The sequence below is a fragment of the Trachypithecus francoisi genome, unplaced genomic scaffold (assembly GCF_009764315.1).
Source record: "Trachypithecus francoisi isolate TF-2019V2 unplaced genomic scaffold, Tfra_2.0 Contig01579, whole genome shotgun sequence".
NCBI classification, from domain to species: domain Eukaryota; kingdom Metazoa; phylum Chordata; class Mammalia; order Primates; family Cercopithecidae; genus Trachypithecus; species Trachypithecus francoisi.
In genome coordinates this window covers 29581579-29605486 of record NW_022681442.1, presented here as the reverse complement: position 1 = coordinate 29605486, position 23908 = coordinate 29581579, and the positions used below count along the sequence as shown (strand labels likewise).

Sequence of the window (23908 nt, the reverse complement as noted above, 5' to 3'; positions counted from 1 at the left end):
ACCTAACTAGTAAGTGATAAAGCCATTAAATCTTTCTCTCTGGTAGTGCTTCTCCCTATCAGAATGTCCTGTTAGTGCAAAACATCAGGAGCTAACTAGACCATTAAAAAACGGATTCACTGTAATCCCAGCTACTCAGGAGTCTGAGGCATGAGAATCACTTGAACCCGGGAGGCGGTGATTGCAGTGAGCTGAGATGGCGCCATTGTACTCCAGCCTGGGTGATAGAGCAAGACTCGGTCTCAAAAAATAAAAAAAAAGATTCAGTTAAAGTAACACTTCTATGGAAACTCCAAACTGATATCCATAATATCAATACTCCCATTTTATCCAAGAAAAGTCAATCAACTCACCAAATGTGGTGGCTCATGTCTGTAATCCCAACACTTTGGGAGGCCAAGGCAGGTGGATCACTTGAGGTCGGGAATTCAAGACCAGCCTGGCCAACAGGGTAAAACCTCATCTCTACTAAATATACAAAAATTAGCTGGCATGGTGGCACATGCCTATAGTCCCAGCCACTCAGAATGCTGAGGCACAAGAATTGCTTGAACCTGGGAGGAAGAGGTTGCATTGAGCTGAGATTGCGCCACTGCACTCCAGTCTGGGTGATAGAACAAGACTCCATCTCAAAAAAAAAAAAAAAAAAAAAAAGAGGCCAGGCACGGTGGCTCACACCTGTGATTGCAGCACTTTCGGAGGCCAAGGCAGGCAGATCACTTAAGAATTCAAAGTTGTCCTGACCAACATGGTGAAACCCCGCCTCTACTAAAAATATAGAAATTAGCTGGGCATGGTGGTGAGCACCTGTAATCCCAGCTACTCAGGAGGCTGAGGCAGGAGAATCACTTGAACCCAGGAGAGGGAGGTTGCAGTGAGCCAAGATTGTGCCACTTGTACTCCAGCTTGGGCGACAGAGCAAGACTCTGTCTCCAAAAAAAAACAAAAGAAAGAAAAGTCAGCCAGGCGCGGTGGCTCATGCCTGTAATATCAGCACTTTGGGAGGCCAAGGCGGGGGGGGGGGATCATCTGAGGTCAAGAGTTCGAGACCAGCCTGGCCAACATGGTGAAATACCATCTCTACTAAAAATACAAAAAGTAGCTAGGTGTGGTGGAGGGGGCCTGTAATCCCAGTTACTCAGGAGGCTGAGGCAGGAGAATCACTTGAACCCAGGAGGCGGAAGTTGCAGTGAGCCAAGATCGGGCCACTGCACTACAGCCTGGGCGACAGAGGGAGACTCTATCTCAAAAAGAAAAGAAGAAAAGAAAAGAAAAAAGAAGGGAGGGAAGGGAGGGAAGGGAGGGAGGGAGGGAAAGGAGGGAGGGAGGGAAGGAAGGAAGGAAGGAAGGAAGGAAGGAAGGAAGGAAGGAAGGTAGGTCAGTCAACTCAGGACATCACCTGACAAGCATCATCCCTATTTTCTAGAAGCTAGGACAGAACCAGACTGATTAAGGAAGCACACGAACCACTACAAGGCAGGGTCCGTAGCTTGTGTGCTGTAGACAATGTTCCCCTCAGAATGGGTGTTCAGCCTGTACCTGAAAGTGGAAGTAACTCAGAGACTTTCCCAAGACTAAGAAGCAAGTGGCAAAACCAAGACTTTTCCAGGTATCAGCCACAGTCTGTACCTACTACAGGTCAACTAGCTTCACAGAAGACAATTCAATCTAGTCCCAGCAACATCTACTGAGTTTGCCTAATGTTACAAATGGACAATGAAGATGAGTTCTCATTCATTTAAATAAACATGACCACCTTAGGTTCCCTTTCAAGTTATCCTACACAAGAAGGAATGCATTCCTCCTTCCGAAGGAGGAACCAGTTCCAAATTGACAGGATTTCAGGATATTCCGCTTGGTAACCACATTTTCTGACACATCCCAGAATGAAAATTCATGGTAAGATCTTCTCAATGAGCAGGAGATTCCTATAAATTAATACTGTCTGTCTCCTGCTCCAGCCCTGAACTTCCTCACACAGCACACCGTCACTCATATCTTCTCATTTCTTCTCCTGTTCAATTATATAAGCCTCATGAACACCACCTCAATTAAAATGAAAATTATAAGATAGTCCCAAAATCATTTTCTCCCCACCCCCCGCCCCCACCCAATCGAAAGGCAGTTTCCCTCCTTCCCCAAGCTAGAATGCAGTAGCACAATCACAGCTCACTGCAGCCTCAACCTCCTGGGTTCACACGACCCTCCCACCTCAGCCTCCTGAGTAGCTGCGACTACAGGCTCACACTACCACACCCAGCTAACTTTTCAATTTTTTGTAGAGACAGGGTTTTGCTATCTTGCCCAGGCTGGTCTTGAACTCTCGAGCTCAAGCAATCCACCAGTCTCAGCCTCCCAAAGTGCTGGGATTACAGGCGTGAGCCACCTCACCTGACCCCATAATCTTCTTAAAGGAAGCCCAAAAGGTACCTGCAATCTTACAAAGTAAACTGATTTCCTGCTACTTTAATAACACTTATTCAGACCTTATAAATAACACAAGCATAGTATAAGACAGAAAGGGACCAAAAAATTACTAAGTTACAGTCCCTGCCTTGAGAAGCTCATTATTAAGTGGAGGAAGTGCATAATCTGCTACTTCGTTATAGACAAAAAAATAGGCCGGGCGCGGTGGCTCAAGCCTGTAATCCCAGCACTTTGGGAGGCCGAGACGGGCGGATCACGAGGTCAGGAGATCGAGACCATCCTGGCTAACACGGTGAAACCCCGTCTCTACTAAAAAATACAAAAAACTAGCCGGGCGAGGTGGCGGGCGCCTGTAGTCCCAGCTACTCGGGAGGCTGAGGCAGGAGAATGGCGTACACCCGGGAGGCGGAGCTTGCAGTGAGCTGAGATCCAGCCACTGTACTCCAGCCTGGGCGATAGAGCGAGACTCCGTCTCAAAAAAATAAATAAATAAAAATAAAAAAAATAAATAAACATTATTTTTTCCCCAGGACTTTTTTCATATATGCCCTCACTCAGAGCTGGTGCCAATATATTAAGCTCACCAGGTCTCTCACTTACAGCTGCCTACTAAGGTCTCCATCTGTACATCCTACAAGCAACCTGAGCTCAGCATACCACACCATATCCCCTATGCCTCTTTCCATACCCTAACCTTTAAAAACTTGCTCTACTTTTTCTAATCCATATCTTGTCAATGAAATCCCCACACATCCACTCTCTGAAATTAGAAATCCTAGCCCACTCTCTTCCTAAGAAGCTGGATCAATCTCAGAAGTACAGTATTTCTAAAATCCCCTCCTCTTCATTCCCACAGCTACACTTTCTTCAGACTCTCCGTCAATTGCAACAACTCTTAATCAGTCTCACTGCCTCATTTTCATTACTTTAATCTGCATTTCTGTCACTCCCTAACTTAAAAAAACTCCTCAGAAGCTTAAAAAAAAAAAAAAAAGGAGAAAAAAAATTCCAATGACTCCCCATTTTCTTTTCAGTCTCACCTCCTAGCAATTTCCCCACCACACATCCTGTTTTGGACAAATTTCTGAGATTTAAAATAATTTTTTTCCTCTCACACTCTCATCAAGCCTTTGCAGATACTATTCTCTCCAAATGAAATGCCTTTTTTTTTTCTTTTTTAGAGACGGGGTCTCGCCATGTTGAGCCGGCTCGTCTCAAACTCCTGGGCTCAGGCAATCTACCCGCCTAGGCCTCCCAAAGCGCTAGGATTACAGGTGTAAGCCACCAGACCCAGTCAAAATGCCTTTTCTTTTTTTTTTCTTTTTTTGAGACGGAGTCTCGCTCTGTCGCCCAGGCTGGAGTGCAGTGGCCGGATCTCAGCTCACTGCAAGGTCCGCCTCCTGGGTTCACGCCATTCTCCTGCCTCAGCCTCCCGAGTAGCTGGGACTACAGGCGCCCGCCACCTCGCCCGGCTAGTTTTTTGTATTTTTAGTAGAGACGGGGTTTCACTGTGTTAGCCAGGATGGTCTCGATCTCCTGACCTCGTGATCCGCCCGTCTCGGCCTCCCAAAGTGCTGGGATTACAGGCTTGAGCCACCGCGCCTGGCCTCAAAATGCCTTTTCTTACTTGTGCAACCTCCTACTCATCCTTCAACACCCAACTCAAGTACTTCCTCCTACAAAGATTTCCCTGCTTCTCCCAAGCAACAGCAGTATTCCCTTCACACTGTATAAAGGCTTTTTTTTTTTTTTTTTTGAAACGGAGTCTCACTGTGTCGCCCAGGTTGGAGTGCAGTGGTGCGAGCTAGGCTCACTGCAAGCCCTGCCTCCTGGGTTCACGCCATTCTCCTGCCTTAGCCTCCCAAGTAGCTGGGGCTACAGGCGCCCGCCACCTCACCCAGCTAATTTTTTGTATTTTTAGTAGAGACAGGGTTTCACTGTGTTAGCCAGGATGGTCTCAATCTCCTGACCTCGTGATCCACCCACCTCAGCCTCCCAAAGTGCTGGGATTACAGGCATGAGCCACCACGTCCAGCCTAATGCCTTTATGTGGCTATGTAACACAAAGTAATAAAAACTTTCATATCTATATGTTTCTCTGATGTCCTTGAGGAAAGATACTCATAATTTCTAACCTAAATCCCAGTTACATAGTAAGTGCTCAATAAATGTGTTGAATAAACAGCTCACCCTCCTATATCCTGGATCAATTTCCGGCCATTTTCCCCAAATGTTACAGATTCCTAAACTGTGCTCAACATGAAATTCCAAATTTCATAATGACTACTTTGGAGTTTTCACATTGTTTTAATTATACAAATGTTGAACAAGTCCGCCTGGCACAGTGACTCACGCCTGTAATCCCAGCACTTTGGGAGGCCGAGACGAGCGGATCACGAGGTCAGGAGTTCGAGACTAGTCTGGCCAATATGGTGAAACCCCATCTCTACTAAAAATACAAAAATTAGCCGGGCACGGTGGCGCACGCCTGTAGTCCCAGCTACTCAGGAGGCTAAGGCAGAAGAATCACTTAAATCCGAGAGGTGGACGTTGCTGTGAGCCGAGATCATGCCACTGCACTCAGCCTGGGCGACAGAGCAAGACTCCGTCTCAAAAAAAAAAAAAAAAAAGGTGAACAATAAATTATAAAACCTAAAAGTCAATGAAAACACCTTAAAGGCTTCTCTAGTCACTGAAATGGGTATTCCCCCTTTACAGTCGTAACAAGAGGGATCTCTCTTTCCCTCAACTGTGATCTGATATCCTGAAAGCCTTCACATAGAAGCTATTGTGCACACAAATCCAACTGAAGGCACACCCAAAATAATTCGAATCCTGCTAAATTACGGGCAGGGACACAAATCATATTTATCCTAGTTTACAAAGTAACTAAAGGATAGCAAAGGGCCGGGCGCGGTGGCTCAAGCCTGTAATCCCAGCACTTTGGGAGGCCGAGACGGGCGGATCACGAGGTCAGGAGATCGAGACCATCCTGGCTAACAAGGTGAAACCCCGTCTCTACTAAAAAATACAAAAAATTAGCCGGGCGAGATGGCAGGCACCTGTAGTCCCAGCTACTCGGGAGGCTGAGGCAGGAGAATGGCGTAAACCCGGGAGGCGGAGCTTGCAGTGAGCCGAGATCGCGCCACTGCACTCCAGCCTGGGCAACAAGAGTGAAACTCCGTCTCAAAAAAACAAACAATAAAATGGCCCGTAATCACAGCATTTTGGGAGGCTGAGCGGCCGGATCACCTGAGGTTTGGAGTTCAAGACCAGCCTGACCAACATGGAGAAACCCCATCTCTACCAAAAATACAAAATTAGCAGGGTGTGGTGGCGCAAGGCTGGGGCAGGAGAATCGCTTGAACCCCGTAGGCGGAGGTTGTGGTGTGCAAAGATCGTGTCACTGCATTCCAGCCTGGGCGACAACAGCGAAACTCCGTCTCGAAAAAAAAAAGAAACTTTCTGGAGAGGAAGAACTGCGGATGATCCAATAACATAAATTTGGGTCTGGCCCAAGTTTCTGCTTCCCCATTCGCCAGGGGCAGCACGCCTCAGCTTCTCCTTCTCCAGGGGACCAGGTTTCTCTCTACTTGTTCCTTCCCTATACCCTCCGGCGAACAAGTTCCTTTCCTGGACCCTCGCCGAGTAACCCGAAGAAAATACAGTAGCTTCACTGATTCCGTGTGAAGGGTGGGTTAAAGCCTGTCAAGAGCCTGGAGAGGGACAGTACTGGAGTCCTTCCAGGACACCTGAAGACTTCGGACAAACTGGCTTTCCTCTAGCCCTGAGATTCTCAGAGGTGCCTTGCCCCACGCCCGCACCCCAGGACCAAGAACAACCGGAGAGGAGTCTCTCCAGGCAGCTGGCGGGGTCAAAGGTCAGCGCCTGGGAAGCCAGAAGGCCTCGCAGGGATAAGGGAGAGGGAGTGACGTGACCGGGACCGGTGTTCCGAGGAACAGGCTGCTGGAGGAGCGAAGCCGTTTCTCTCTAGGCTCGGCAGCCCCCAGGCCCAGCCCTCACCGGCACACGCAGCCTCAGCAGCCGTCCTCCCTCCCTCTCCCCTAGCGTCCCCGTCGTCCCCGCGGCCAGCGCAGGCCCCGCCCCCAGAACCGCCTAGGGGCCAAGGCCTAGTATGGCAGGACCCACACGGTTGGTGAGGTTTGAGGACCGGGCCGGGCCGGGCCGCTGCCGCTTACCGAGCCCGCGGCTCCTCCTCTACCACCCACGCCGTTCCCGGGCCCGCTCGCTCCCGACGCTACCGACGCCGCCGCTGCTCCGGGCTCACGGGCGCGCTCCCGAACTCCCCGACCCTTCCCGTGTCCCCGCGCCCCGCCGGGTCCTAAAGCCTGGCGCGCAATGGGTTAGTCCACGCCCGCTTCCTGAGACCGGCTCAGACCACGACTCCCAGCAAGCATCGCAAAGACTACAACTCCCGAAAGGCATCGCGAGAAATAAATTCGCAATGGAAATGTCTATTGAGGGCCTACTGGATCGCAATAGCAGTTTTCCGAAACATGCCCGACTCTTTGACCTTAGCAATTTTACTTCTAGGAATACCTGTATCTAGAAATACTGGCGAAGTTTGGAAAGATATATTTTCCAAATGTGTATTACAACTTTGTACGTGAAAAATTGAAAACAAACTCATTCCTTTTTTTTTTTTTTTGAGACGGAGTCTCGCTCTGTCTCTCAGGCTGGAGTGCAGTGGCCGGATCTCAGCTCACTGCAAGCTCCGCGTCCCGGGTTCACGCCATTCTCCTGCCTCAGCCTCCCGAGTAGCTGGGATTACAGGCGCCTGCCACCTCGCCCGGCTAGTTTTTTGTATTTTTTAGTAGAGACGGGGTTTCACCGTGTTAGCCAGGATGGTCTCGATCTCCTGACCTTGTGATCCGCCCGTCTCGGCCTCCCAAAGTGCTGGGATTACAGGCTTGAGCCACCGCGCCCGGCCAAACGCATTCTTTAAACAAATACGTGTGTGCCTGATATGTGCAAAGCAGCGTGTAAAGCTCTATTAACTTGGCCAAAACCTGTTTTCTTTTCTTTTCCTTTTTTTTTTTTTTTTGAGACAGGCCCTTGCTCTTGCCCAGGCTGGAGTGCTGCAGTGGCACAATTATAGCTCACTGCAGCCTCCACCTCCTAGGCTCAAGCAGTCCTCCTGCCTCTGCCTCTCAAGTAGCTGGGATTACAGGCACGTGCCACCACTCCCTGCCTCTGAGTCTCTGTTTTATTATTATTTTTTTTCTTTGAGATGGAGTCTCACTCTGTTGCCCAGGCTGGAGTGCAGTGATGCGATCTCGGCTCACTGCAAACTCCGCCTCCCGGGTTCAAGAGAGTCTCCTGCCTCAGCCCCCTGAGTAGCTGGGATTACAGGAGTGTACCACCACGCCAGGCTAATTTTTGTATTTTTTAGTAGAGACGGGGTTTCACCATGTTGCCAGGGTGGTCTTGAACTCCTGACCTCAGGTGATCCACCCGCCTCTGCTTCCCAAAGTGCTGGGATTACAGGCATGAGCCACCGCGCCCAGCCTGACTCTCTGTTTTTTAATACACAAATGGAAGGTTTAAAAATATGTGCTGTGAGATAATAGCAAGAATACTATTAAAAAGAAAAAAAAAGTAAAAAAATTAAAATAAGCTGAGGCGGGTGGATCACCTGAGGTCAGGAGTTCGAGACCAGCCTGGCCAACATGGTGAAACCCCATCTCTACTAAAACTACAAAAAATGGCTAGGCCTTGTGGCAGGCCCCTGTAATCCCAGGTACTCAGGAGGCTGAGGCAGGAGAATCACTTGAACCTGGGAGGCAGAGGTTGCTGTGAGTCAAGATTGTGCCATTGCATTCCTGCCTGGGGGACAAGAGCGAGACTTCGTCTCAAAAAAAAAAAAAATTAAAAGTAAAAGATATGCTAGACACTCACTATGTGTATGTGTGTATATGTGTGTGTTTCAATCCTTGTAATGACTTTATGAATAGGTACTTCAAGGTTCTAAGTAATTAAATACTAGCTTGCCTGATGTTCTAGAGTTAGTAAGAAGTGGAGGAGAGGCCAGGCGCGGTGGCTCACGCCTGTAATCCCAGCATTTTGGGAGGCCGTGGGTGGATCACCTGAGGTCAAGAGTTCGAGACCAGCCTGGCCAACATGGTGAAACACCCTCTCTACTAAAAATATAAAAATTAGCTGAGCGTGGTGGCAGGCACCTGTAATCCCACCTACTCGGGAGGCTAGGGCAGGAGAATCACTTGAACCCAGGAGGTGGAGGTTGCAATGAGCTGAGACGTGCCATTGCACTCCAACCTGGGCAACAGAGCGAGACTCCGTCTCAAAAAAAAAAAGAAGTGGAGAAGAATTCTGTGGGCGGCAAGCCACCCAGGTGCTGCGGCAAGAGACCAAAGGCATAAGCTATTCCAGTATAATAAAGAAAATAATTAAAATAAGAATAGTTATATTAGAAATAGAACATAGATGTGATTATATATGTGTTTTTTGTTGTTGTTGTTGTTTTTGAGACGGAGTCTCGCTCTGTCACCAGCTGGAGTGCAGCGGTGCGATCTCGGCTCACTGCAAGCTCCGCCTCCCAGACTCATACCATTCTCCTGCCTCAGACTCCCGAGTAACTGGGACTACAGGAGCCCGTCACCACGCCCAGCTAATTTTTTGTATTTTTAGTAGAGACGGGGGTTTCACCGTGTTAGCCAGGATGGTCTTGATCTCCTGACCTCGTGATCCGCCCGGCCCAGCCTTCCAAAGTGCTGGGATTACAGGTGTGAGCCACAGTGCCTGTAATTTAATTATTATTCATTAATAATATATGAATATTATTAATCATTAGTTTGTAGCATTACTCTTTTATTAATAAGTTCTGTTTTACAATTATAACTTACGAAAACCAGGCCATACAGAGTTAGGAACTGAAGGGACTCAGTGAGAAGTGACCAGAAGGCAAGAGTGTCACGCCCAGCCAGGGACACTAGAGGGCTCCTTGGACTAGCAGTAGCGCCAGCGCCTGGGAAGGCACCTGTTACTTAGCAGACCAGGAAAGGGAGTCCCCCTTTCCCCCTGGGAGTTAGAGAACACTCTGCTCCACCACCTCCTGTGGGAAGCCTGACATCAGCCAGGCCTACCCGCAGCTATCTGGAGGCCTAAATGTCTCCCTGTGATGCTGTGTTTCAGCGGTCACGCTCCTGCTTCACTTTCATGTTCCCCTCTGTACACCTGGCTCCGCCTTCTAGCTAGCAGTAGCAGAACTAGTGAAAGTATTAAAGTCGTTGATCTTGGCCGGGCGCGGTGGCTCAAGCCTGTAATCCCAGCACTTTGGGAGGCCGAGACGGGCGGATCACGAGGTCAGGAGATCGAGACCATCCTGGCTAACACGGTGAAACCCCGTCTCTACTAAAAATACAAAAAAAACTAGCCAGGCGAGGTGGCGGGCGCCTGTAGTCCCAGCTACTTGGGAGGCTGAGGCAGGAGAATGGCGTAAACCCGGGAGGCGGAGCTTGCAGTGAGCTGAGATCCGGCCACTGCACTCCAGTCCGGGCGACAAAGCGAGACTCCACCTCAAAAAAAAAAAAAAAAAAAAGTCGTTGATCTTTTCGAGAAATGCATAGAAGAAATGATGATGTAAGCTGTCCCCTCTCTCTCTCCGCCTCGGCTACCAAATAGGGAAGGGCCCCCGTCTGGTGGACACATGACTTGTGTGACCTTACCTATCGTTGGAGATGACTCACACTCCTTACCCGACCCCTTGCCTTGTATACAATAAATAGCAGCACAGCCAGGAACTACCAGTCTCCGCGTCTTGGTGGTAGTGGTCCCCCAGGCCCAGCTGTCTTTTCTTCTCTTTGTCTTGTGTCTTTATTTCTACGATCTCTTATTTCTGCACATGACGAGAAAACCCACAGGCCCTGTAGGGCTGGACCCTACAGAGTTCAAACCCAGATCTCTCAAGTAAGTCCTCTCAATCCAGAAGTTCAGGTTCTACGTTGGTAGAGGTTTATTTTTCTTGTCTACTTACATAGTAGTTTAAGACATGATTGGAGGTTTAAAAAATTACAGTTCTACTCTAATAGAATATAAAAGAGTGGGCACAGGCAAGAGAAAGGTATCATGAAGTCAACCCCAGCAGTTCTTGAATACCAGTTAGAAGCCTGTGTTCAGCTGAAAGAACCCTATTCCATACTCGATTTTTTTTTTTTTTTTTTTGAGACAGAGTCTCAGTCTATTGCCCAAGCTGAAGTGCAATGGTGCCATCTTGGCCAACTGCAACCTCTGCCTCCTGAGTTCAAGCGATTCTCCTGCCTCAGCCTCCCAAGTAGCTGACATTATAGGCATGCGCCACCACACCCAGTTAATTATTGCATTTTTAGTAGAGACGGAGTTTCTCCATGTTGGTCAGGTTGGTATAGAACTCCTGAACTCAGGTGATCCGCCTGCCTCGGCCTCCCAAAGTGCTGGGATTACAGACATGAGCCACCATGACCGGGCGTGCCTGATTTTTTTTTTTTTTTCTTGAGACAGAGTCTTGCTCTGTCGCCCAGGCTAGAGTGCAGTGTCCCAATCTCGGCTCACTGCAACCTCTGCCTCCTGGGTTCAAGCCATTCTCCTGCCTCAGCCTCCCGAGTAGCTGGGACTACAGGCGCCCGCCACCACGCCCAGATAATTTTTTGTGTTTTTAGTAGAGATGGGGTTTCAATGTGTTAGCCAGGATGGTCTCAATCTCCTGACCTCAAGTGATCTGCCCGCCTCGGCCTCCCAAAGTGCTGGGATTACAAGCATGAGCCACCACGCCCGGCCACCTGATTTTTTTTTAACAAAATTATTTTGCTGGCATGCTGCCATGGCTCATGCCTGTAATCTCAGCATTTTGGGAGGTCAAGGCAGGAGGACCACTTGAGCTCAGAAGTTTGAGACCAGCTTGAGAAATATAATGAGATCTCATACTAAAAATTTTAAAAATTAGCTGAGTGCACCTGTAATCCCAGCTACTTGGGAGGCTGAGGTTGGAGGATCGCTTGAGCCTGGGAGGTAGAGGCTACAGTGAACCACTGCACTCCAGCCTGGGCAACTGAGTGAGACCCTCTCTCAAATAAAATAAAATAAAATAAACAACATTTTTCCCCTTGGCACCTACTGAATATCCAATCCTGGGAGCAGTAAAAAGAAAAATAATGATCCTGAGAGTATATTGCAACAAAGTACAGGTATAGAGATAGAGATATATACAATTAAATGTTTTAAATCTCAATGAATACAGGCTGGAGTACAAAGGTTCAAGTTGTAAACGCCTTGAAAATTCAGAGAAGGGAAAATGTCATGTCAATCTCCAGAGGTTTTCTGAGAAAGATGAAGATTGAGTCAAGCGTTAGAGGAGAGGAGAAAAAGAAAGAAGGTATGAGAATGAAGCAACACAATACATTGCCCACATCTATGCCAGGGAAGTCAATTTCATACAGATGCAGACTAGAATAAACACAGAAGGCCATATACTGAGTAGGTAAGAGCACTACCTCTGGAAAACTATGAAAAGGGATCCCAGATCTGCTACCCACTAACTCTATGACTGAGCAATTACTTGAGCTCTCTCAGACTTAATTTCCTCATCTGGAAAATGGGGATAATAAAAACCCTACGTCATATTGTTTAGGTTATTCAGCATCACTAGGTGCAGCTTTCAAGGGCTTTAGTTCTTTTTTTTTTTTTTTTTTGAGACGGAGTCTTGCTCTGTTGGCCAGGCTGGAGTGCAGTGGCACAATTTCAGCTCACTGCAAGCTCTGCCCCCCGGGTTCATGCGGTTCTCCTGCCTCAGCCTCCTCAGTAGCTGGGACTACAGGCAACCACCACCACGCCTGGCTAATTTTTTGGTATTTTTAGTAGAGACGGGGTTTCACTGTGTTAGCCAGGATGGTCTCGATCTCTGGACCTCGTGATCCACCCGCCTCAGCCTCCCACAGTGCTGGGATTACAGACGTGAGCCACCACACCCAGCACTTTAGTGCGGTGGCTCACGCCTGTAATCCCAGCACTGTGGGAGGCTAGGTCGGGTGGATCACCAGGTCAGGAGATTGAGCCCATCCTGGCTATCATGGTGAAACCCCGTCTCTACTAAAAATACAAAAAATTAGCCAGGTGTGGTGGCATGCAACTGTAGTCCCAGATACTCAGGAGGCTGAGGCAGGAGAATGGCTTGAACCCGGGAGGTGGAGGTTGCAGTGAGCCGAAATCGCGCCACTGCACTCCAACCTGGGTGACAATGAGATTCCCTGTAAAAAAAAAAAAAAAAAAAAGAGAGAGAAGAGAGAGAGAGAGAGATGCTACAGGCTGGGTGCAGTGGCTCATGCCTGTAATCCTAGCACTTCAGGAGGCCAAGACTGGTGGATTACTTGAGGTCAGGAGTTCGAGACCAGCCTGGCCAACATGGGGAAATCCTCTCTCTACTAAAAAAATACACATATACAAAAATTATGGCCGGGCGTGGTGGCTCAAGCCTGTAATCCCAGCACTTTGGGAGGCCGAGACGGGCAGATCACGAGGTCAGGAGATCGAGACCATCCTGGCTAACACGGTGAAACCCCGTCTCTACTAAAAATACAAAAACTAGCCGGGCGAGGTGGCGGGCACCTGTAGTCCCAGCTACTCGGGAGGCTGAGGCAGGAGAATGGCGTAAACCTGGGAGACGGAGCTTGCAGTGAGCTGAGATCCGGCACTGCACTCCAGTCCGGGCGACAGAGCGAGACTCCGCCTCAAAAAAAAAAAAAAAAAAAAAAAAAAAAAAATTAGCTGGGCATGGTGTTAGGTGCCTGTACTCGGGAGGCTGAGGCAGGAGAATCGCTTGAATCCAGGAGGCGGAGGTTGCAGTGAGTAGAGATAGTGCCACTGCACTCTAGCCTGGGCAGCAAAGCAAGAGCCCATCTCAAAAAACAAAAAAGAGAGAGAGAGAGAGAGATGTAAAGTTAGTAAGAAGTGGAGAAGCATTGAACCAGATCTATTAGGAAACACCTCTTAACACAGAAGTTCAGGTTCTTCCTTGGTAGAGTTTTATTTTTCTTGTCTACTTACACAATAGTATAAGACATGATTGGCCGGACGCAGTGGCTCACACCTGAAATCCCAGCACTTTGGGAGGCCGAGGCGGGTGGATCACCTGAGGTCAGGAGTTCGAGACCAGCCTGGCCAAGATGGTGAAACCCCATCTCTACTAAAAATACAAAAAATTAGCCAGGTGTGGTGGCATGCAACTGTAGTCCCAGATACTCAGGAGGCTGAGGCAGGAGAATGGCTTGAACCCGGGAGGTGGAGGTTGCAGTGAGCCGAAATCGCGCCACTGCACTCCAACCTGGGTGACAATGAGATTCCCTGTAAAAAAAAAAAAAAAAAAAAGAGAGAGAAGAGAGAGAGAGAGAGATGCTACAGGCTGGGTGCAGTGGCTCATGCCTGTAATCCTAGCACTTCAGGAGGCCAAGACTGGTGGATTACTTGAGGTCAGGAGTTCGAGACCAGCCTGGCCAACATGGGGAAATCCTCTCTCTACTAAAAAAATACACATATACAAAAATTATGGCCGGGCGTGGTGGCTCAAGCCTGTAATCCCAGCACTTTGGGAGGCCGAGACGGGCAGATCACGAGGTCAGGAGATCGAGACCATCCTGGCTAACACGGTGAAACCCCGTCTCTACTAAAAATACAAAAACTAGCCGGGCGAGGTGGCGGGCACCTGTAGTCCCAGCTACTCGGAGGCTGAGGCAGGAGAATGGCGTAAACCTGGGAGACGGAGCTTGCAGTGAGCTGAGATCCGGCCACTGCACTCCAGTCCGGGCGACAGAGCGAGACTCCGCCTCAAAAAAAAAAAAAAAAAAAAAAAAAAAAAAAATTAGCTGGGCATGGTGTTAGGTGCCTGTACTCGGGAGGCTGAGGCAGGAGAATCGCTTGAATCCAGGAGGCGGAGGTTGCAGTGAGTAGAGATAGTGCCACTGCACTCTAGCCTGGGCAGCAAAGCAAGAGCCCATCTCAAAAAACAAAAAAGAGAGAGAGAGAGAGAGATGTAAAGTTAGTAAGAAGTGGAGAAGCATTTGAACCCAGATCTATTAGGAAACACCTCTTAACACAGAAGTTCAGGTTCTTCCTTGGTAGAGTTTTATTTTTCTTGTCTACTTACACAATAGTATAAGACATGATTGGCCGGACGCAGTGGCTCACACCTGAAATCCCAGCACTTTGGGAGGCCGAGGCGGGTGGATCACCTGAGGTCAGGAGTTCGAGACCAGCCTGGCCAAGATGGTGAAACCCCATCTCTACTAAAAATACAAAAATTAGCCGGGCACGGTGGTGGGCGCCTGAAATCCCAGCTACTTGAGAGGCTGAGGCAGGAGAATCCCTTGAACCCGGGAGGCAGAGGTTGCAGTGAGCTGACATCGCACCATTGCACTCTAGACTGGGTGACAGAGCAAAACTCCATCTCAAAATAAATAAATAAATAAATAAAAGAAAAAGAAAGAAAGAAAGAAAGACATGATTAGCAGTGTTGTTTGTTTGTTTGTTTGTTTGTTTTATTGAGATGCAGTTTCGCTCTTGTCCAGGCTGGAGTGCAATGGCGCGATTTCAGCTCACCGCAACCTCCAGCTCCTGGGTTCAAGTGATTATCCTGCCTCAGTCTCCTGAGTAGCTAGGATTACAGGCATGCACCACCATGCCAGGCTAATTTTGTATTTTTAGTAGAGACAGGGTTTCTCCGTATTGGTCAGGCCGGTATAGAACTCCCGAACTCAGGTGATCCACCCGCCTCGGCCTCCCAAAGTGCTGGGACTAGAGGCATGAGCCACCGCACCCAGCCAATATGCAGTTTTTTTTAAAAAAATCAAAGTTGTACCCTAAAAGAATACAAAAAAAGTGGGCAGGGGCAAAAGAAAGGTATAATGAAGTGAACCCCCGTAGAAGGTATAATCAGAATTTATTAATAACAGGTGCTATCTTCCAGCACAGTGATCAGCTTGTATAGCACCAGAGATCATGGTATCTTGAACAAATTGTTCCTGCTAAAAAACAATTGTGGCCAGGCACAGCGGCTCACGCCTGTAATCCCAGCACTTTGGGAGGCCGAGGCGGGCGGATCACCAGAGGCCGGGAGTTTGAGACCAGCCTGGCCAACGTGGCAAAACCCCGTCTCTACAAAAAAATACAAAAATTAGCTGGGCTTGGTGGTGTGCACCTGTGATACCAGCTACTCAGGAGGCTGAGATGGAAGAATTGCTTTATCTTGGGAGGCAGAGGTTTCAGTGAGCCAAGATTGTGATACTGCACTCCAGCCTGGGGAGACAGCAAGACTCTGTCTCAAAAAACAAAACAAAACAAAACAAAAAAACCGGTTGTGCTTCCTACTTCTTAGTCTTCAGTGAGTGTCTTGGTTCACGACCATTTGCCACACCTGTTCTTCCTTTCGCCTAAAGATTCTGTGAGTCCCCTGTGTTCTTCTAAATAACTTCATTTTTGCTTAAGACAGCCATGGTCTATTTCTGTAAGTTTTTTTTGTTTGTTTGTTTTTTGTTTTTTTTTTGAGACGGAGTCTCACTCTGTCGCCGGAGCTGGAGTGCAGTGGCCGGATCTCAGCTCACTGCAAGCTCCGCCTCCCGGGTTCATGCCATTCTCCTGCCTCAGCCTCTCGAGTAGCTGGGACTACAGGCGCCCGCCACCTCGCCCGGCTAGTTTTTTTGTATTTTTTAGTAGAGACGGGGTTTCACCGTGTTAGCCAGGATAGTCTCGATCTCCTGACTTTGTGATCCGCCCGTCTCGGCCTCCCAAAGGGCTGGGATTACAGGCTTGAGCCACCGCACCCAGCCGTTTTTTTTTTTTTTTTTTTTTTGAGACGGAGTCTCGCTCTGTGACCCAGGCTGGAGTGCAGTGGCCGGATCTCAGCTCACTGCAAGCTCCGCCTCCCGGGTTTACGCCATTCTCTCGCCTCAGCCTCCCGAGTAGCTGGGACTACAGGCGCCCGCCATCTCGCCCGGCTAATTTTTTGTATTTTTTTAGTAGAGACAGGGTTTCACCGTGTTAGCCAGGATGGTCTCGATCTCCTGACCTCGTGATCCGCCCGTCTCGGCCTCCCAAAGTGCTGGGATTACAGGCTTGAGCCACCGCACCCGGCCTTGTTTTTTTTTTTTTAAGAGACAGGATGCTTGCCATGTTGCCCAGGCTATAGTGCAGTGGCTATTCACAGGCACAGTCATTGCACACTGCAGACTCCAAGTCCTGGTCTCAAGCAATCCTCTCGCCTCAGTCTCCTGTGTAGCTGGAACTGCATGCTTGAGCCACCATGCCTGGCCTACTTCTGTAATTTTTAAGGAAAAGTTTTCTAAGTGATATCACACACACAAACATGTGCCCATGAAAATGTAATGATTCCTTCACCAAACATCTGTTGGAGACTTTCTTTGTGTCAGGTTCTACTCTAAATATGAGGATAGGATACAAAAACAAAAGAAATCTATGTCAACTAAGAGCAATTGAAGCAGGAACAGTTTGGGGCAGGAAGATGATGTTTAGGACATGTTGAGATTGAAATGTCTGTGAGATGAGCCATCCAGGCAGAAATAAATATTTAGTAGACATTTGGATATTCTTTTTTTTGGAGCTTAGCAGAGACGTCTGGGCTGTAAGCAAAAGAAAGAAAGGGGCTCAAGATGGAATCAGGATATAGGAGGAAGAGCACATTTAAAGGATGATGGAGGGGCCAGGTGCAGTGGCTCACGCTTGTAATTCTAACATTTTGGAAGGCTAAGGCAGGCAGATCACTTGAGGCCTGGAGTTCATGACCAGCCTGGCCAACCAACATAGCAAAACCCGATCTCTACTAAAAATACAAAAAGTAGCTGGGCGTGGTGGTGCACTTCTGAAATCCCAGCTACCAGGGAGGGAGACTTAGGCAGGAGAATCACTTGAACCTGGGAGATGGAGGCTGCAGTGAGCCAAGATTGTGCCACCGCACTTCAGCCTGGGCAATGGAGCAAGACTCTGTTTCAATAAATAAATAAATAGGCCAGGCACGGTGGCTCATGCCTGTAATCCCAGCACTTTGGGAGGCCGAGGAGTGTGAATCACAAGGTCAAGAGATCAAGACCATCCTATCCAACAAGGTGAAACCCTGTCTCTACTAAAAATACAAAAATTTCCGAGACCGTGCCGCTGCACTCCAGCCTGGGCGACACAGCGAGACTCCATCTCAAAAAAAAAAAATTAGTTGGGTGTGGTGGCGGGTGCCTGTAATCCCAGCTACTTGGGAGGCTGGGCAGGAGAATGGCGTGAACCCAGGAGGCGGAGCTTGCAGTGAGCCAAGATGGCACCACTGCACTCCGACCTGGGCAGCAGAGTGAGACTCTGTCTCAATCAATCAGTCAATCAATCAATCAATCAATAAAGGATGGAGGAAGATGAACCAAAGGCAAATAAAAAAAAAGGAAACCAGCCAGGAAAGACGCTGCAGTGGAAACCACAGGAGGGACTTTCAAAGAGAAGGTTGTCAAGTAAAAATGTCCTTGAAGACCTCAGCAAAAGCTACTTCAGGGAAATAGTGGGTTGAGGATAGAAGGAAATAAAGTGGAGGTGGCAAATGTAGCATCCTTGCATGAAACTTGACAGAGAAAGGAAAGGGGGAGGGAGTGATGGAGGTGGAAGTGGGGAGATGAGGATGAAAGAACGAATTCCAAGACAGGAGAGATGAGAGGGTATTTCTATGTTGATGGCAAGAGGACGGAATGAGGCCAGTGAAACAGAAATGGATGCAAGTTGTCAAGGAAGGTAGGGGCGGGCGAGGAGAGGCAGGGCTCATAAAGAGGGATTGGCCTTGGAGAGAGGAGGAAAACTGTTCACCTGAAAAGGCAGTCAAGGGGTGGAAGGAGCCCTACATACAAATCTGTAGGTTTTACTGCTTCTAAAGTATGTTTCTCTGTTTTGGTTTGGGTGATGAGTTGTTGATATGATAAAGTGATTTGGTGCACTGACTCTGGAGCCAGAGTGCCTGTGGTTGAAATCCCACCTCCACCACTTAATACCTGCTTGATCTTAGTCAAGTTACTAAAATCTCTCTGTGCTTCATCCTCCTTATCTGTAGAAGGGATTAGGGGATAGAGGGCTGTCACATAGTGATATGGAAGTGGTTTTCTTTTCTTTCTTTCTGTTTTTCTCTTTCTTTCTTTTTTTAAATTTTTATAGAGACAAGGTCTCCCTATGTTGCTCAGGCTGGTCTTGAACGCCTGGCCTCAAGCAATCCTCCCACCTCAGCCTCCCAAAGTGCTAAGATTATAGGAGGGAGCCACCGCACCCCATGTTTATTACTATTTCCACTAGATTGTCATCTCCATGAGGTTGAGGTTTTCTATTTTGTTTAGGGCTGTCTACTCAGGGCCTGGCACAAAGCATGTGCTCAACAAAAATTTCCTGAATGAGCAAACTGGGGTGAAATCCTTGGGAGAGGGGCTCAGGGGGCTGGAATCCCTATTCCTGAGTCAGACTCCGGGCTACTGGGCGGCGTCCTGCGGTCTGGGGAAGGGCCTCCCCCTGCGCCGAGAGCGCCCCGGGCGGGGGCGGTGCAGGCGCTGAGCCCCTAGGGCGCTCCCGTGGCTCCTCCCCCGGCGGGCGTGTAGTGCCGGCCCGGCGACTGCAGGAGCCATCCCGGAACCGGCCTGGCGGGGCGGGGCGGAGTCGACGCTTAGCCCGGCCTCTGCTCACCTCATCCACAGGGGACGGAAGTCTTGGCCCGGCTTGGCTCCCCCGAGAATCGGGCCTCGTCCTGCTGGGCGGCTGGACCTGGGCAAAGCCTGGGTGCGCTCACGCGCGGCGGCGCCATGAAGCGCGCGGGGACTCTGCGGCTGCTCTCGGACCTGAGTGCCTTCGGCGGCGCGGCGCGACTCCGGGAGCTGCTGGCCGGGGACCCAGCGGTACGAGTCCGCGGCAGCCCGGACGGCCGCCACCTGCTGCTCCTGCGACCCCCGGGGGCGGTAGCCCCGCAGCTGCTGGTCGCGGCGCGAGGGCCCGGCGCGGAGCTGGAGCGGGCCTGGCCGGCCGGCCAGCCCTCCCCGCTGGACGCCTTCTTCCTCCCGTGGCCAGCGCGGCCGGCGCTGGTGCTGGTGTGGGAGAGTGGCCTGGCCGAGGTGTGGGGCGCGGGCGTGGGGCCTGGCTGGCGACTGCTGCAGAGCACCGAGCTGTGTCCGGGCGGGGGAGCCCGCGTGGTGGCAGTGGCGGCGCTCCGAGGCCGCCTGGTGTGGTGCGAAGAGCGCCAAGCCGGGTCCGAGGGCCCGTTAGGGCCGCCAGCAACTGCTTTCAGCCACTGTGTGTGCGTCCGGACCCTGGAGCCCAGCGGGGAAGCTAGCACCAGCCTAGGCCGCACACACGTCCTGCTGCACCACTGCCCCGCTTTCGGGCTGCTGGCCTCCTGCAGACACCTCTTCCTGGTGCCCACTGCCACCACCTGGTCTGGCGTGGCCCACGTTCTACTCATCTGGAGCCCAGGCAAGGGCAAAGTGATGGTGGCTGCCCCACGGCTTGGCCTCTCCTACAGTAAGAGTCTGAATCCTGGACGAGGGGACACATGGGACTTCCGGACCCTGCTCCGAGGCCTTCCTGGGTTGCTGTCCCCCAGAGAGCCACTGGCTGTACACACCTGGGCCCCAACTCCCCACGGCCTGCTGTTGCTTGACTTTGGGGGCACTGTGAGCCTAGTGCAGTCCCACGGTGGTACCCGGGCAGTGGGCATCTTGCAGGAGGCACCTGTAGGCCCGCGGGGGTCTGCAGCCCTAGGCACATTTCAGGGCACTCTGGCCTGTGTGCTGGGCTCCACATTGGAACTGCTGGACATGGGCAGTGGGCAGCTGCTGGAGAGGAAGGTCCTAAGTACAGACAGGGTACATCTGCTGGAACCGCCAGCCCCCGGCATGGAGGATGAGGAAGAGCTGGAGACCCGAGGGAGTCTTCGTCTGCTTTCAGCCTTGGGTCTGTTTTGTGTGGGCTGGGAAGCCCCCCAGGGTGTTGAGCTGCCTTCAGCCAAGGATCTGGTGTTTGAGGAGGCTTGTGGGTACTACCAGCGGCGGAGCCTGCGGGGTGCCCAGCTCACTCCAGAAGAACTGAGACACAGCAGCACATTCCGGGCACCTCAGGCTCTGGCCTCCATCCTCCAGGGCCACCTGCCCCCATCTACACTGATGACCATGTTGAGGACCGAGCTTCGGGATTACCGAGGCTTAGAGCAGCTGAAGGCCCAGCTGGTGGCTGGCGATGATGAGGAGGCTGGTTGGACTGAGCTGGCGGAGCAGGAAGTGGCACGCCTGCTGAGGACCGAGTTGATAGGAGACCAGCTGGCCCAGCTCAACACCGTTTTCCAGGCCCTTCCTACAGCAGCCTGGGGTGCCACCCTCAGGGCCCTGCAGCTCCAGCCAGATGGGAATGGCAAGCTGAGGTCCCAAGCACCCCCTGATGTGTGGAAGAAAGTGTTAGGGGGGATAACCACTGTAAAGGAACCCCCCAATGGGATACTGCCCCCCTTTGAACTCCTCTGCCAATGTCTGTGCCAGCTGGAGCCTCGATGGCTACCACCTTTTGTGGAGCTGGCTCAGCAGCAGGGTGGGCCGGGCTGGGGGGCAGGGGGCCCAGGACTGCCCCTGTATCGCCGAGCCCTGGCAGTGCTAGGTGAGGAGGGGACCAGGCCTGAGGCTCTGGAGCTAGAGCTGCTCTTGAGCAGTGGGCGGCCCAAAGCTGTGCTCCAAGCTGTCGGGCAGCTCGTGCAAAAGGAGCAATGGGATCGGGCTCTGGATGCAGGCCTGGCCCTCGGCCCCTCCAGTCCCTTGCTTCGAAGTGAAATCTTCAAACTGCTGCTGGCTGAGTTTGCCCAGCACCGCCGGCTTGATGCTCACCTCCCCCTCCTTTGCCGCCTGTGTCCACCAGAACTGGCTCCAGCTGAGCTCCTGCTTTTACTGAGGACATACCTCCCAGATGAGGTGGGGCCGCCTACCCCATTTCCTGAGCCTGGAACAGAGCCCCCTCTCACTGTGGGCTTACTCAAAGCCCTGCTGGAGCAGACTGGGGCTCAAGGATGGCCCTCGGGCCCAGTTCTAAGCCCATATGAGGACATCCTATGGGACCCTAGCACTCCACCCCCGACTCCACCTCGGGACCTATGACTACCCTTCAGGCATCAGAACACTCAGGACCTGGAAGCTTGCTTGGACAGGTCCTCTGTGTCACTGACACAGGAAATCATTTCTGGGACACAGTGATCAGGGAAGGGTGCCTGGGACTTGGAGGGGCCCATGGTGGACCTGTGTATGCAATATTCTTCTGCCATCTGGAGCTATTTTTAAGATATGTGTGTGTGTTAAATATATACATAGTTTAAAATATACACAGTTGTGTGTTTTTAAACAGCTACGGGTCTCAGAGGATGCAGGTTATAGAGGGACTGGTTGGACCTGGATCTTTTGGCTAAAGTCCCCACTTCCAATCATGAAAATAGTTCGGGAGGCTGAGGCAGGAGAATGGCGTAAACCCGGGAGGCGGAGCTTGCAGTGAGCTGAGATCCGGCCACTGCACTCCAGCCTGGGCGACACAGCGAGACTCCATCTCAAAAAAAAAAAAAAAAAATAGTTAACATTTATGAGCATTTTTTTTTTTTTTTTTGAGACGGAGTCTTGCTCTGTCGCCCGGGCTGGAGTGCAGTGGCCGGATCTCAGCTCACTGCAAGCTCCGCCTCCCGGGTTTACGCCATTCTCCTGCCTCAGCCTCCAGAGTAGCTGGGACTACAGGCGCCCGCCACCTCGCCCGGCTAGTTTTTTGTATTTTTAGTAGAGACGGGGTTTCACCGTGTTAGCCAGGATGGTCTCGATCTCCTGACCTCGTGATCCGCCCGTCTCGGCCTCCCAAAGTGCTGGGATTACAGGCTTGAGCCACCGCGCCCGGCCCTTATGAGCATTTAATACATGCCAGGCATTCTATTCATCTTTATATAATCCCTCATTTAATGCTTCTCATAACCCCAGTGTGGAAAGTACTGATGTTATTCCCATTTTACAGGAAATAGAAGTTTAGAAAAATGAAATGACTTGACCAAGTTCATTTGGCTAGAAAGTAGCAGCTCAAAGATTGGAGCCACCTCACTGAAACAGCCCAGTAGCTCCCACCTGCTTGGGTTTGAATGTGCTGTCCATCCCTGGCTTCAAGCCGGCTTCTCTGGCCTGCTGAGAGGAGGAGGACTACAGAGCTCCACCCTTCCTTTCCCCAGGACTTCTCTGCTCTGGAGTAGGAACTTTGCTGGGCCCTGGGTCCTTACTTATCTCCACCAGGATTTCTGGAGCAGCCCCTAGTTTAGGGGAAGACTTGCCACAGACAGGAGAGCTGCCTGCAGAGCTCTCTGGCTCAGTAACAAAATTCACTGGGAGCAGAGCTACCTGGAGAGCCCCATATTCCTGCTAACTCCCCCCAAGTCAAGAAATAAGAGCATCTGGGCCGGGCGTGGTGGCTCAAGCCTGTAATCCCAGCACTTTGGGAGGCCGAGACGGGCGGATCACGAGGTCAGGAGATCGAGACCATCCTGGCTAACACGGTGAAACCCCGTCTTTACTAAAAAAAATACAAAAAACTAGCCGGGCGAGGTGGCGGGCGCCTGTAGTCCCAGCTACTTGGGAGGCTGAGGCAGGAGAATGGCGTAAACTCGGGAGGCGGAGCTTGCAGTGAGCTGAGATCCAGCCACTGCACTCCAGCCTGGGTGACAGAGCAAGACTCCGTCTCAAAAAAAAAAAAAAAAAAAAGAGCATCTGCAACACAGATCTCTGCTTGTCTGGATTTATTCAACAGGCTCACCTCTGAAGAGGCCTTTGCCCTATGCTCACTTCTACCCAAGTAACCCCTCAGCCTAGCCTAGGATAGACCCCTGGTTCTAGCTTAGGGTAGGACCTTGGATGCAGCTACTCAGCATCATCCCCAGTCCCAGATACCCCTTGTCCAGGGTTGGGGCCAAGATTAGGGCTGCTGCTTAGCTTTGTCTTCAGCTGGGACCTGCAGCTTAGATTCTGGTAGCCTTAACCTGGGTTTAAGACGGACTCAGGCTAGGACTAATGAGACTAGGGACAGTTCCTGTCTCTCAGGGGAGAAAAGTAGCTACTTAGTCTTATCCATGGCTGGTGTTAACTCTTCAGCCTCATAGAGGCCATGAGGTGGCTCATCTACATGGCCAAGTCCTGAGGTACCATCTTGGCCTCCTCCAGAGCTTGAATGGCCCTTGTCCTCACCCTCAAGCCAGACTGCCTACCGATACTTGGAGTCAAGCTGCTGTTCTTCCCAGAGGCTCAGGGCTAGGGACAGTCCCAATCTAGGCCTCCACCTCAGCCCCTTCCTGGTCTGGAAGGAGTTCCTCTTCTTGGTCTTAAAACTAGGCTCATCATGGCTCCTCAATGGGAAGCTGCTTCCTGTTCATGATCCTGCTTAACCATTGTTGCTTCTTCTCAAATCT

The 23908-nt window shown here is 50.7% G+C and overlaps 2 protein-coding genes across 4 annotated transcripts in view; one reads left to right on the top strand and one right to left on the bottom strand.

The window, feature by feature from the left end:
• The window catches only part of ARMH3 (armadillo like helical domain containing 3), a 230573-nt gene extending 223819 nt beyond the window's left edge, over positions 1 to 6754 (bottom strand). For all 3 annotated transcript variants that reach the window (XM_033184890.1, XM_033184899.1, XM_033184909.1), the window contains exon 1: positions 6627 to 6754. The gene's annotated coding sequence lies outside the window, so the exon portion shown is untranslated. The remainder of the gene's footprint in view (positions 1 to 6626) is intronic.
• A 12292-nt stretch (positions 6755 to 19046) lies between these two features.
• Positions 19047 to 21805, top strand: HPS6 (HPS6 biogenesis of lysosomal organelles complex 2 subunit 3). Its single transcript, XM_033184856.1, has one exon. The coding sequence runs from the start codon at positions 19257 to 19259 to the stop codon at positions 21582 to 21584; it is 2328 nt and encodes a 775-aa protein (XP_033040747.1). The 5' UTR covers positions 19047 to 19256; the 3' UTR covers positions 21585 to 21805.
• The last annotated feature ends 2103 nt before the right edge of the window (positions 21806 to 23908 follow it).

Excerpts from the sequence above, each read along its gene's own strand:
- HPS6 (XM_033184856.1), top strand. The coding sequence starts at position 19,257 with ATGAAGCGCGCGGGGACTCTGCGGCTGCTCTCGGACCTGAGTGCCTTC.